Source organism: Prionailurus bengalensis, chromosome B3 (assembly GCF_016509475.1).
Source record: "Prionailurus bengalensis isolate Pbe53 chromosome B3, Fcat_Pben_1.1_paternal_pri, whole genome shotgun sequence".
Taxonomy (NCBI): domain Eukaryota; kingdom Metazoa; phylum Chordata; class Mammalia; order Carnivora; family Felidae; genus Prionailurus; species Prionailurus bengalensis.
The window spans coordinates 118,585,304-118,599,984 of NC_057355.1; the positions used below are offsets into that span (position 1 = coordinate 118,585,304).

General features: G+C 40.1%; 1 protein-coding gene across 1 annotated transcript in view; it reads right to left on the reverse strand.

Moving 5' to 3' along the window:
- The window catches only part of DPF3 (double PHD fingers 3), a 260,062-nt gene that overhangs the window by 5,603 nt on the left and 239,778 nt on the right, over nucleotides 1-14,681 (reverse strand). Inside the window, exon 9 of the mRNA XM_043556512.1 lies at nucleotides 7,457-7,569. Coding sequence (XP_043412447.1) covers nucleotides 7,457-7,569 — 113 coding nt within the window. The remainder of the gene's footprint in view (nucleotides 1-7,456; nucleotides 7,570-14,681) is intronic.

Here is a 14,681-nt window from a genome sequence, read left to right on the forward strand (position 1 = left end):
AGCCAAAGACCAGAACTAACCCAAATGTCTATCAACAAGAGACTGTTTGAATTAACTAATGAAGAACTATGCAGCTGCAGGAAGAAATGAAGATTATGTCTAAATACTGTGGTGGAGTAATCTCAAAGATATCCAGTAAAAAAGCAAGGTGAGGAAAACAGGTGTGTTTGTTACTATTTTCCAAGAAAATGCATTTTTTTTCTGGATTCATTATAAGTATGGGTTCATACACATGAATTCTTACAACTTCATACATATATACATATAATGTTATATTTAAGTAGAAAGGAAAGATAAGCCATAATTTTTTTAAACTGCCACCTATGAGCAGAGTGAGGGAATAGTGTGAAAGAGTAGGAATAGCAGACAGATTTTCTTGAATATCCTGTTTGTTTTAATAGACTCGATTCTGGAACCAGTAAATATTTTGCATAGTCACAAAACAAAATTCACACTGTAATTCCTCTAAAAATAAAAGAAAAATGAAACAAGTGAATCTAATTATGTATGAGTTGATGGCAAAACCACACAGAAAGTAACTATTTCAAGTGACTCTAAATCAAGTAGTTTGACTGTACATCCTTAGTCATCATCTTAGTTTTAAACAAAAATAAGTGTGTGTATGTGTATATATAAAAATATATTTCCTTTCAGCAATCATATTTTTGGTGGTAATAGTGGAATTAATATTCTGAAACTTGTACGTATCAAATGAATGATTATGTTGTTATTGAGAAGAATTTTGACATGCTTGAAAGAAAATACAGAGGTAAGATCAATGAAGTTAAGTAAAAACCCTATAGTTATTCCTGAGTATGAATTAGAAGTATCCGTATAAATTCAAGTATCCATACAAATTCAGCATTTTGTCTTTAAAACAAACAAAAACATATTTTCTAGCTGTATCCATTTAAAATGCCCCAAAACAATGACTAATGAGGTAAAAATTAGCACCCCTAGTACCCCTATTATGTTCTCTAAAGATCATTGCCCACTGAAATGAACCAGAGGTCCTTGAAGAAATGGCTGGTTCCAGGTCCAGGGCATGAAATGTATAAATAACTTCACATATTGGAAAGCAAGGAAACCATCAAATACTATTGGGGTCATGTCTAAAGGACTCAAGATCCAACCTGATTACATTCTCGCTGGTCAAATATAGGACAATTTTAACTGTAATGGATTGAAACAAATGAGATATATTTAAATCCTTGGGTTCATAAAGATACTATTTATTAAAAAAAAAAAACCAAAACCTTGTCACCTTTGGAAGAAGCTAGGGAAACATCCCTTTATTTTTTGGTTTATTATCTTGATATAATTTTATTCGTAGAGAAAGTTGCAGAACGGTACAGAGAGTTTCTGTACCCACTTTACTCAGCTTCCCTTAGTGTTGACATCTTACATTATGATAGGACGATCATGAAAAGCAGGATATTACCATTGACATTATACTATTGACTAATCTGCAAGCCTCATTTGAAATTCACCAGTTTTCCCACTTCTGTCTCTTTTCCCAACATCCAATCCAGGATCTCACATTGTATTTAGTTGTCCTGTATTCTTAGTGTCCTTGAATCTGTGACAGCTTCTCGGTTTGTCTTTCATGACCTTGATACTTTTGAAGAATCTAGGCCAGTGATTTTGTAGAATGTCACTCAATTTGAGTTTGTCTGATCTTTTTTCATGAGAAGATTGAGGGTGTGCACTTTGGGCAAGAATACTACAAAAGAGATGTGGTGCCCTTCTTAGTGCATCATATCAGGGCATTAATACCAATATGTCTTATTATGAGTAATGTTATTCTGATCAAATAGTTTAGGCAGTGTCTGCCAGTTTTTACTATAAAGTTATAATTTTTCCATTTGTAATGTATTAATAAGTAATCTGGTTGGGGAGATACTTTGAGATTATGCAAATAATCTCACCAATTGGCACCAATTGATTGTTCTTGCTTACAACAACCCAAAACAGTGATGTTCGCCTATTGGTGATTTCCCTCTTCCCTCTACACTTATTAATTGGAATTCTACGCTGAGAAAGAGTTTAACTCTTCCCTATTTATTTATTCAAATTTTTAAAGAGCAGTATGGATTTTGTTCTTTGGATTTTAATGCAACACTATCATTATTGACTTTGTTGCTCAAATTATCCCAGATTTGCCATTAGGAGTTCCTTCAAGTTAGTTCCTGTGTCCTTTAGGCATGCTTTATCAATTTTTGAGCACTTCCCTACTTTCTAGTACCACAGGATGCTCCAGACTTTTCTCGTATCTCCAGCCCTAGGATCAGCCATTTGTCCAAGGGTTCCTAATTCCTTTTACTGGAGAATGGTATTTAGAAACCAGTATCTGGGTACCATGGATCCTCATCGCTTCTGTGTTGTCATTGCTTCTAGGCTCTCCCAGAGAATAGAATTAGGAAGTAAATGTATGTGTAGGTACACGTGCGCACACCTGTATTTATTTCTGTATCTATCTACTATTACATATAGATATACATGTATACACGTAGAGAACTATACACACACATCTTATATAAAATATATAAGCATATAGATACACAATATGTTATATCAAAAATCATAAATTTAGCCTAACACCCCTATTCCACCCCCAACACCACAGGATTCAGTCTAGCCTTCCCTCTTTATTTGACTCTTCTTTCTGTGACATGGAGAAAACTGGCTCTCATTACCACAATATATACTTATTGGTTCGGACCTGTACACACATAAGGTAGTTTCAGAATGACTAACTTATATGCCTGTAAGAAACAAATTTACTAACTAGGGTATGATATTTATATAGTCTTTCTACCTTTAGCCTTAAAACACATAGTCGTGTACTGCTTTCTCAAGTTACTAAAGTTAGTTCTTTGCTTCCCCACCCTTCAGGATGGTGATGCTATCTATTTACATTAGGTTCATTTGCTACTGTTCATGTTCCAGCTTCAGTGCCCACCCCCCCCCCCAACATCCTGGTTGATTTTAGTATTTTCCTGTAATAGAGTATGTACAACATTACCTTGGTCCTAAGTGTCAGCGCTATACAAAAAGGCATTCTCAGAGAAGTGCTATCCAACCCCTATTTCCCTGTTCTTTCTGCCCCATCCCCTCCCACTGCTGTAGGTAACCGGTCTCTTTAGTTTCTTGTTTATCCTTCCTGTATTTCTTTTATACAAGCAAACAGATATATATTTTTTTTCCTATGCCTTTCTTATAAGAATGGCAGCATACTATGGATACAGATATTGTGTTGACGTCGATTTTTTCATTTAATGATACTAAACGTAGAAATTCCAAATCAATTTATAAAAATCTGCCTCATTTTTCTTTATAGCTGCAAGTATTCCAGTGATGGCTATGCCATCATTTATTCAATCATCCTTCTGCATGTGAACATTTAGGTCATTTCCAATATTTTATCACTATAAACAATGCACCCATGAATAACCTTACGCACATGTATTTTCATAGTGTTATAAGTATACCTTCATGGTAGATTCCTAAAGATGAGATTGCTGGGTCAAAAGGTAAGTGCGTAGTGGTTGTGTTAGGCAGGCATTGCTAAATGTCCCTACAAAAGAGTGGTGCCACTTTGTACTCCCACTGACAATGTATGAGGGTGCCAATTTCCCCACAGCTTCATCAACAGAATGTATTCTCAGACTCTTTCTTCCCAGTTTGACAGGTAAGAAATAGTATCCCAGTCTTTTTTTCATTTGCATTTTTTAAATTATGAGTGTGTTCAGACTTTTTTTTTTTTTTTTCAAATGTTTCAGGTCTATTTTTACATCTTTTGTGACTCTTCTTTCATGTTTTTACCCATTGTCTTTGTTTTTAATTTATTTATTTCAATTCGAGTTTAACATACAGTGAAGTATTGGTTTCAGGAGTAGAACTTAGTGACTCATCACTGACATGGAACACCCAGTGGTCATCCTAACAAGTGCCCTCCTTAATGCCCATCCCCCATCTAGCCCACCCCCTCCACCTCCCATTTTCTGTCAGGTCTCTGGTCCCTTGTCCCTCAAATGTTAAGAGTTCTTTATATGTTAGGGGTATTAGCTCTTTATTTGTGGCATATGCTGCAAATATATCCTCCCAGCTTGTTAGCTGTCTGTTTACTTTATCATGGTTTTTTACTATGCAAATTTTTTAATGTTTATTCATTTTGAGAGAGACAGAGAGAGACAAAGGGATTTAGAACAGGAGCAGCGGAGGGGCAGAGGTTGGAAGAAAGAGAATCCCAAGCAGGTTCTGCACTGTCAGCACAGAGCCTGATGCAGGGCTCAAACGCACCAACAGTTAGATTATGACCTGAGCCAAAATCAAGAGTCAGACGCCTGACCGACTGAGCCACCCAGGCAACCCTACTATGCAAGTTTTTCTGTAGCCAAATCTGTCAGTATTTTCTTTTATTGCTTCTTAATTGAGTCACAGAAAATCTTCCCTTATATTTAGACTAAAGAGGAATTCACCCATGTTTTCTTCTAATACTAACATGGTTTTATTTTTTAGATTTAGATCCCCAGTCCATTTACAGACTGTTCTTATATATTATGTGAGATAGGGACCTAATTTTATCTTTTACAAAATGATTACCCTATTGTGTCAGCACCATTTATGAAAATGTAATTAGAGGCAACCTTTATCCTAATACCAAAGGTCCATAGATAGCTGGGTCAATCTATGGGTTTCTTTTCTATTCCATTGGTCTATTTGTCTATACTGTTTTAACCAGAGGCTTTCTAGTAAATACATAATAACTGATAGGGCTAGTCTCCACTCATAATTTGTTGTTTTCAGTGTTTTCTTGACTATTCTTGCGTATTTATTTTTCCACATGAACTTTAGTATCAATTTGTCTAATTCCACAGAAGAGCTTGTTTCGTATTTTTATTGGGTTTGAATTAAATTTGTAAACTCAGGAAGAACTGACATCTTTCTAATGTTGAATCATTCTATCCAAGATCGCAAAAATGTCTTTCCATTTGCTCAAGTCTACTTCTGGGCTTTTTCAAAAGTGTTTCAAACCTGTTTTTGTTTTTTCAAAAAAACCTTTTTTTTCCCTTTATATGGGATTTACACATTATCGTTAAGCTTATTTCTAAGTATTTCTTCTTTGTTGCTATTGTAAATGGGATTGCTGTACTATTGTATCCTAACTGGCTGTTATTTGTGCATGTGAAGGCTATTAATTTTTGTGTGGTAATTTTATCAGCAGATAACATCCTGCTACCTTTAATGTTTGAGGTAACTTTATCATTGCTTCTCTAGGGTTTTCCAGATATACTATTCTAGTTTGTGAATTAGAGTTTTGCTACTTTGTTACCATTCTTATACCAGTAGTTGATTTCTCTTGTCTAATCACATTAGTTAATATCTCTAGCATGATGGCAAATAGTCATGGAAATAGTGGGCATCCTTACTTGGTTCCTGATCTTAGTAGAAATGCCTCTAGTGTTTCCCCATTAAATAAGATAATGGATTTAGTTCTAAGGTATAACAAGTTTATCATATTAAGAAATATCCCACAGGGGCGCCTGGGTGGCTCAGTCGGTTAAGCGTCCGACTTCAGCTCAGGTCACGATCTCGGGTCCGCGAGTTCGAGCCCCGCGTCGGGCTCTGGGCTGATGGCTCAGAGCCTGGATCCTGCTTCCAATTCTGTTTCCCTCTCTTTCTGCCCCTCCCCCGTTCATGCTGTGTCTCTCTCTGTTTCAAAAATAAATAAACGTTAAAAAAAAATTTAAAAAAAAGAAATATCCCACAATTCCTGATTTGTTGAGTGTTTTTTTTTAAATCACGAATAGGTGTTGAAACTACCTTGTGATTTTGAAAACTGATAAATAAAGGGAAAGAACCAAGCATTTATCCTACCTTTTCTATATAATCTAAACTTGAGAGTAACCAAATATAAGGTTGGAAAAGTTTCTCTTTGCAGAAATTCTACTTTGCAGTAATTCTACTCCAGCTAGTAAACAAAGAAGAAATTATAAAATAAGAATATCACTATTTTGCAACCTCTAATGACACAGTCAGTCTAGGGGCACCTGAGTGGCTCAGTGGTTGGGTGTCTGACTCTTGATTTTGGCTCAGGTCATGGTCTCATGGTTCATGGGTTCAAGCCCCATGTCAGGCTCTGTGCTGACAGTGTAGAGCCTGCTTGGGATTCCCTCTCTCCCTCTCTCTCTGCCCCTTCCCCGCTTGTGCTTGCTCACTCCACTATCTCTCTCAAAAATAATAAACATTTAAAAAATAATCAATCAAGTTGAAGATCATCAATAGCTTCTACATTCACAAAAAGAAATATACCAGGCATTAAATACTTCCTGATAAAAGAATACACACTACTTATGAAGTAGTCTTGAGATATATGTGTGTGTGTGTGTGTGTATGAGTATATATATACATATATATATGTATAATCAATTCCCATATATACTATATTATAATATATATTTTTTAATATTAGAGCCAGAGAGAAAGACCCTGAATTTGATGAGGATTCTAGTTCTAAGCACCAATATACAAGAGATATAAGAGACAGAGGGAAATGTCAAACACATCCCTATGTCAAACATAGGGATGTAGTCAGTAAAAATACAGTCCTGGGAAACTCGGCTGAACAAATGAACTGATTTCTTAAACAAAAATTCAAGGAGGAAAAAAGAGAGCAAAATGGAGGGGAAACATACATGCTAAAAGAAACTTTAAAGACATATCAACTAATTGCAATGTATGAGCCTTATCTGGATCCCAATTCAAATAAACAAGCTACAATAAAAAAACATTTAAGACAGTTTAAGGCAAGGCAACACTCAAGACAATTGCGGCAATAGGAATGTTGTTAACTGGATGTTTGGTTATATTAAGGAATTATTGATTCTTTTTTAGTTATGTCAACATTTTTGTCACTCTTGTTAAAAAGTAAGTCCTTATCTTTTGGGGAAACATGAAATATTTACAGGTAAAGTGATATTATGACCGGGATTATGTGGGAGGATGTGGGAGGATATTGATCATAGTTGAAGCTGGTGGTAGGGTCTATCAGTTTCATTATTTTCTGTACCTTTGTATAAGTTTGAAATCGTCTGTAACAAAAAGTGTGTTTTTTTTAAATTCTGCATTTATTAGAGTTAACGTTTAGACCCAATGAGATCACGTACTCTGGAACATGGTGTAAATGGTCAGGCACATCCCAACCATAAGCAGTGGGCACCACTGTCTGTCACTGAACCCTCAAGGGAAAGTGGCAGTGAGGTAGCCTCTGGCTGTCACCTCCTACACCTCCCTCCACAGGCACAGAGAGCACCCAAGGTCCCTGTTGGGCAAGGAGGGGTTCTGACATTTTCCCCAGGAGCCCAGTGACAAGATTCCTTCCTCCTTTTCCACCCCTCTAAGGATTCCCAGACCCTTGGACTTCTCCCTCCTGCAAGGGAAGTCCCAAACTCACATCATTCTCCGAGGTCCCACAAAGGATGCAGGATTTGCACTCTATGCACTGCCACTTGTAGGTCTTGACGGCCTCGGTCATGTTCAGGGTGAACTGCAGGCAGGTTGGGTGACCTGCAAGAAGCAGAAATGGCAGCATAAGGGCCACAGGATCTGACCTGTCACCCCTCAACATCACTTTAACCAAAAACACATTTATGCCCAACTTAGAGGAAGGGCAGGTAACACAGGCTGGGGGAAAACTGGGTCCCTACCCACACCCCTCACAGCCACCTGCAGTTACATCAGATCAAGGCCCAAGAGAGATATTGGCATTAACCCTGTTACCGGGGATAGATGCCATCCACGTCCTCTTGCCCTAAGAGTCGCGTCCCCTTGAAGGTGTAACCGGTCGATGAGGAGAGAAAGTGGCAATCAGAGAGGAAGAGAAGGGAAACTGTGGAGTGTACTGTACAAGGCAGCACCATGAAAGTCACCAGCATTTCGACCCAAACCTCAGCATCAACCGTGACAGGAGCAACACATAAGAGCTGTTTGGAGCTAGGCCTTCCAACCTGCACAGTTGTCCACATTCACACTGCCTCCAGGCACAGGGAGTAGGTCAGAAGGAGCGTGTGAGCTTTCCCAGGGCAGAGTCCAGGGGCCCTGTGAAATAGCACTGCACTGCTATGTAAAGAATCCATGCCCACACCCAGGACACTAGTAGAAGTTCACGCCCTGCACGGTAACAGGAACCACGGAGGAGAGTGGCCTGGCAGGCAGGGCAAAAAAGTGTACCATAGCATCACAATGACCAGGTCTATCCACTGGTCCTTACTCTTCTCTATCCCAAGTATCATGTTAGCCAAACCATTAGCAAATCAGGGGCGGACACTAATTGGGGATGGACATTAAGCTGTGACCTAAGAGCACACAGTCCCAGTGGCCCATCATCCAAGGCTTGGCATGAAGGGCTGGACTCTCTTTGCAGCCATGGCACACCCAAAAGAGAGATGCCAGCCCTGAGAGAGCAGCTATGAGCCATAGAATGTGAAGACTCTTGGCCTTCTATTTGGCAGGGAAGAGAAACTTGGGTGATGTTCCCAGGTTTTGCAGGAATCTGCCCACAGCACCCAAGGCAATGTCCATGACTGACTCTGTCACAAAAGAACTGGGAGCTCTGCTGGGGGTTTACCCTTTTCCAGAGCCCCCAGCTCCACCAAACCCACCACATAGTGTATTGCATTGCTTCTTGCTTGTAAGGGAACGTGTTCTCCCAAAGAAGAATACTAAAGAGAGGGGACACCAGTTAGAGCCAGTCCTACCAACCTAGTACCCTCCACAGATAGTCAGGACCCCACATGGTAGCACCACCCCTTGGCAAAGCCACATCCCAGCAGGAGGTCCCCATTTCCTCCCTTCCAAATATTCAGAGGGCTGGTTACATTGTGGTCATTCGGGAACATGCTGTCTATTCAGTCAACATAAGGATCCTTCAAATATGAGCGTCCACAAATATAAATCTCATGGAGTCCTCTCTGAGAGAATAAGAGTGGGGATGGAAATGACTCATCAGTGCGGAGCACAGGGGACACTTAGCAAGGAACACACAGAAGCATCGAGAGAGGGCAGATCTAAAAGCTTTTCAAGGACTCACCAGGTGCCATCCAACTTAGAAGTTCCCACAGCTCTGAATTAATAAGGCTCTCAAAGTGCCACCATGGCAATGACCCAGAGAGAAACAAGCCCAGATGAATATCCAGCTGATATTCTTGAAAACATCTCAAAGATCTGTCTAAGAATGACACAGGGTTGTTCTCAATTCCAATCTCCCAGAAAGAATACTGGGGTGGGAATGAGAGAGAAAACACCAGCTTGAGGTTCTGAGTGGTATGGGCTGTGGATGTCCAGGATCTCAGACAGGGCACCCTTGGGTAGGTTGAAGATGAGTCCATGGAGCAGATACCCATATATGCAAGTTGATTTTGCCCAGTTCTGTGGCTTCATCCCAGCCACAACCAGCTGTCTTGAGATAATTGTTCATTAACTTAACAGGAATTCCCTGAGCACCTCCTAGGCCACTCATTGCATTAGACAAAAAAAGATACAGTGGTGAGCAAGGCACCCCAAACCCCTCTAATGCAGCCAGAGAGAACTCAAATTAATAAGCTACATGCACACTTACCGTTGTGTGATAGGTTCCGTGAAGGAAAATCATAATGAAACAAAGCACAGTAGAACCTCACCTAGTCAGAGATGTCAAGGAAACCATCCAAGCAAGATCTTTAAGCTGATACCTGACAGATAAAGAGGACTTAGCTGGTTTGGAGGAGGGAGGGTGAGAGGCAGCTGGAGGGGTACCTGGAGCCAGATTACACAGGGACCTAGAGCCCTTATTTAAGGATTCAGGGCTTGAAAATCATTAAAGGGGTTTAAGCAAGGCGTTGACTGGATCACACTGTGTTTTAAAGGAGCATTCTTTAGCATGAGAGACCTCTGGGGTGATGAAGCAGTCTGTACCTTGATGGTGGTGGCGATTACATATGTGGAAGATTGCATAGAGCCGTACATATACACACATGAGTACTCATGCATGTGTATGCCTGTAAAACCAGTAAAATGTGAATAACTGCATCGATGTTGGTTGCCTGGCTTTGAGAGTGTACTATAGTTATGTAAGCCGGTACCATGGGGAGAAACAGAGCAAAGGGTGCACGGGACCTCTGTGTAATATATTTTTGTAACTTTCTAAGAAGCTATCATCATTTCAAAATAGAAAGTTGAAAGGATATTTTTAAATAAGGAAAGCACAAATAAAGATTCAAATCATCAAAAAGGAAGGTAGGAAGGAAGAAGCTGCTGTCTAAGAAAAGAATGTGTTGGGGAACAGGGGGAAAGGGAGGTACAAGAATTGCTGCCAGGAAGCCAGTCAGAAGCTACTGGGAGAGAGACAAGGATGGTTAAGCTAAGGTGGAGATTTCAGAGTATTAAAGAAATCACTGATAGGACTCAACAACTGTTTGAATGTTGGGAGTGTGGGGAGAAAGAGATGATGAGAATATTCTCAAGGTTCTGGATCTAAGAACCTGGGTGGGTTATGCAATAGCTTTACTCAGACGAGAAAGACTGTAATAAGCATAGAAGGACTTGATGCAGAGCAGGGAGAGAGGGCTTCTCTCTGTCTGGGGCATGTTGAACTTGGGAAGTTTGGGAGCCTTCTGGTAGAAATGTCAAGTGGAGAGTCAAATATATGGATTTATAACTCAAGAGAGAAACATGGACTAGACATATAAATTTAGGAGCCGTTGCTAAATAGGTGGTCATTGAAACCATGAGAATTAATGAAGTCATCGAAGAGAAGGGCAAAGGGAAGAGAAAGGATGAGGAGAGAACAGAGGGGAGAGAAAAAGGTCTAGGACTGCACATAGAGAACTCAACTATTTAACAATGAAAAGAAAGAACCAAGAGAGGAGACTGGGAAGGATGGCCAGGGAGGTAGAAACAAACTATGCAAGCATGGGGTCAGAGCAGACAAAAGAAGAGATTTCAAGGAGAAAGGGTGGTCAGTTGTGTTGACTTCCACAGGTTCTTGGTTTATCATTGCTTAATAAAGACCCAGAGTGAGGGCGTGTTGACAGATCAGAGCAAAAGCTGCCCTACTAATAGTAACACTCCAGGAGTGTCATCTTCCCTAGGAAGGAAGGTCAGCACATTCCAGAACATGACATGGAATTCAGTAGCCAAATGTGCATGTGGGGCTGCCTCTGTGGGTAGGGATGGAGGGTGGCATGTGTGCTTTGTGCCAACAACATTCCACAAATATTTATTAAGAGCTAATTCTATATTCAAGTTCTCTTAGACCACTGTGCCAAGCTCTGAAGACATTTTCTGGAATAGCTTTGGACCAGTGAACAGTAGCAAGTGGTTTCTGGAAACTCCTGTTGGAAGTCTCTGAAAATATCCTATGGGCTTTTTCTGTGTTTCTGTCTTGAGACAGTCATCAGGGTCCCCAAAGGGAACAAAGCTCACACAGCCTACCCCCGACTCCTAACACCCCCAGTAAAATGCAGAAGTAGGATTAGCCTCAGCACTAGCTACAGAGCTCTGTCAGCTCAAAATTCAAGGCATCACTGAAGATCAAGAGGAAAGTAGAGAATGCAACGTCTTAGCTGGGGAGGGTGAGGCACAAGAAGTTAAGTCACACAAGCAGCCATTAGCAGGTGCAAAAATTATGTCTAAAACTACATCCTCTGTGTTGTCACAACAGGTTGACTGCCTGTTGCCTGTCTCTAATAACTGGAAAAATCATTTGCTAGATAAAACTGTAAGAATACAAATTCTTATCTACCGTAGAAATGACTGAAATAATGCATACTGTTGGACAAAGGAAAAAGTTTCTAAGGAAAATGCCAGTAACCCATTCCTGAGTTTGAGTCCGAAAACTCCTCATTTTTGCCCAGAACTACTTTCTAAAATCCTTGGAAGTAAGACAGTAGATATAGTCTTCCAATTCAAGGGTAGAAAAAAGAGACACATTGGTGTAAAAAAAAATTTTTACTTATAGTCACTTGCTACTTAAAGATGCCCATTTCAACTCTTTTGTAAAGTTAACTATCATTCTGTAAGGCATTTGCTTGGAAATTTAGTTTTTCTTATCTCCAGCCTCCTTAAAGCAAGGAATACCTGTATTGCTATTTAAATAGCCCTATGGGGGGCGCCTGGGTGGCGCAGTCGGTTAAGCGTCCGACTTCAGCCAGGTCACGATCTCGCGGCCCGTGAGTTCGAGCCCCGCGTCAGGCTCTGGGCTGATGGCTCAGAGCCTGGAGCCTGCTTCCGATTCTGTGTCTCCCTCTCTCTCTGCCCCTCCCCCATTCATGCTCTGTCTCTCTCTGTCCCAAAAATAAATAAATGTTGAAAAAAAAAATTTAAAAAAATAAAAAATAAAAATAAATAAATAAATAAATAGCCCTATGGAGTGAAGGGGAAACAACCCTTCCCAGGTCTCTGTGGGCGAGATGAATCAACAGGACATTTATAAGATTCCAATGACCAAAATGAATTTAGAAAGTGCTGCAGTGTGAATGACTCATCCCAGCCAGATCATTAGAAACCAAGCCCTTCCTGAGTGTTCCACCAAATTTCTTCCATCGGGAGGGCTCAGTAAATCTTCTGCCTGCTTATTTAGTTGGTCCTATAGTGACTTGGTGTGAAGACGCATTCCTAATCCAGCCCTACCTCCTTCCAAAATTGACCTCCATCCTCTGTAAAAGTTGAAAAAAATTTAACACATGGTCACCACGTGCTAGAAACCTAACTTCGGAACAGTGTTTTCAGACAATAGGAATTTGGCTCCAGGGTGCTATCGCAGAAGGTAGGAAGAAAAGGGAAACCAGTAGGATTTAAGAAGCTTCTCAGAAAAGAAGAGACTAAGAGAGTGAATGAGACTAAGGTGAATGCACCATAACCTACCGAGCTCAGTGAAAAAAAAGAGAGGGCTGGCATCTGAAAGCAGTGACAACTCCCTCGCCACTCGAAGAACACAGCTCATGACTTCTCAGAACCCCTGGACTAGCTACGGAGAATGTTCCGGGGACAGCAAACGGGGTTTCATGGTATTTGAGTGAGAAGGCACACAGATAAATATCCAGGCAAAAACCAGTTTCACACTCACATCTCTTCCTACACATGCTCATATGCAACTGCCCACACACATGGGTATTTCCAACCTTTCAGAGACGAAAATATCTAAGTATACCTTGTTGATTAAGCTCACATTACGATTGTGACTTAGAAGTTACCAGAAGTCACTAACCAGTCAATATCACTCTACAGATATGCAGCACAGTGAGAAAAACACAGTTCATTTTCAACAAACCCTGGGCAAAGCTGGACAAAGTGCTGTGACACATATCTCTTATATTATGACCCTTATTAAGAGAGTTTTTTACTTCACCATCACCAATATTGAATCTGGACTAGGCTAAGCCACACTGCTGATTAAATGACAGCTCCAGAAAAAAAAAAACCCACAGCATTATCTTGCTAGCTATGTGCTAAAAATATAAATAAAACAGATACAAATAACTGTGGAACTAGCATAGTCTATTATTTATTCATTGTGAAATTATAAACACCTAATTATATTTTATTTCCTTATTTATCAGTGTTGATCTCTTAAAAACCAATTTCTCAGGAAAGAAAAACCTAAATATCCATGATTTCCAGGCAAGTAAGTGCAAGCCTCAAATTGCACTCGTTGGTCTGATGCTTAGTTTATAGAAATTACATTATATAAAATATGTAGGATCAATTCCAGTCTGAAATAGCACCAAAATCAGGTCTCCATGGGCATTCATTAAAAAATAATTTGGCTCAAATTTCTAACAGTTTCCTATATTCATACACACACAAAGTTTCTAATATTTACATATTGCAAAAATATGTAAGAAGCTTTAGCTGAAGAATTATGCAAAGTGCAGTCAAATTGGAATCATCCATGCTAAAGAGTAATTTGAGGAGAAAAAAATATTACTAGCTCACTCTGGGAAGCCTCTCATTCAATCAGATCCATTCATTCTCACTTATTCTCTCTCCCTTACTCCTGTCTGTCTCTCTCTGTCTCTGTCTCTGTCTCTGTCTCCCCCTCCCTCTATTTCTCTCACTCTCTCCTTTCCACCCCCCTCCACTCTGAGACTCAGCTTGTCAGGTAGAGGGAATGAGGCTCTGAATCATTATACTTCGTCTGTAAAGGGGAGAGCCAATTCTGAGCAATCGAGAATTCAACCCCTGCACACACATATTATGACAAGTATGTTAACCAGGCACTGCTTCTTCACATAGCTTATTTCCCAGGCCCTGCTTTGTAAACCTTCTGTAGTGGTCTGCAGGTTCAACTCTCATCTGCCCCAGCGTTACTTCTAACGCTAAGACATCCACAAATCAATGACACAATAGCATTCCAGAGGCACCCGTGTGGCTCCCTTTTTTCCTCATCGTTTTTAATGTACTTCAAAGAAGACAAAGAAGAGAAGGAGAGTAGAACGGGTAAAGACCAAACAGACAAACACGCATTAAAAATAAATGACGGTATGAGCCATAGCTGCCTTTTGCTTGGGCAACACTTCACTGTGCAGCAGGTTCAACTAGTCATAGAGGTCTGCTCATCCTCCCTCAAAGCTGCCAAACTCTAGGGCACCCAGATGTCTTGTGCAAGGCAAAGCACAGACATTGTTACACTGGTCATTATT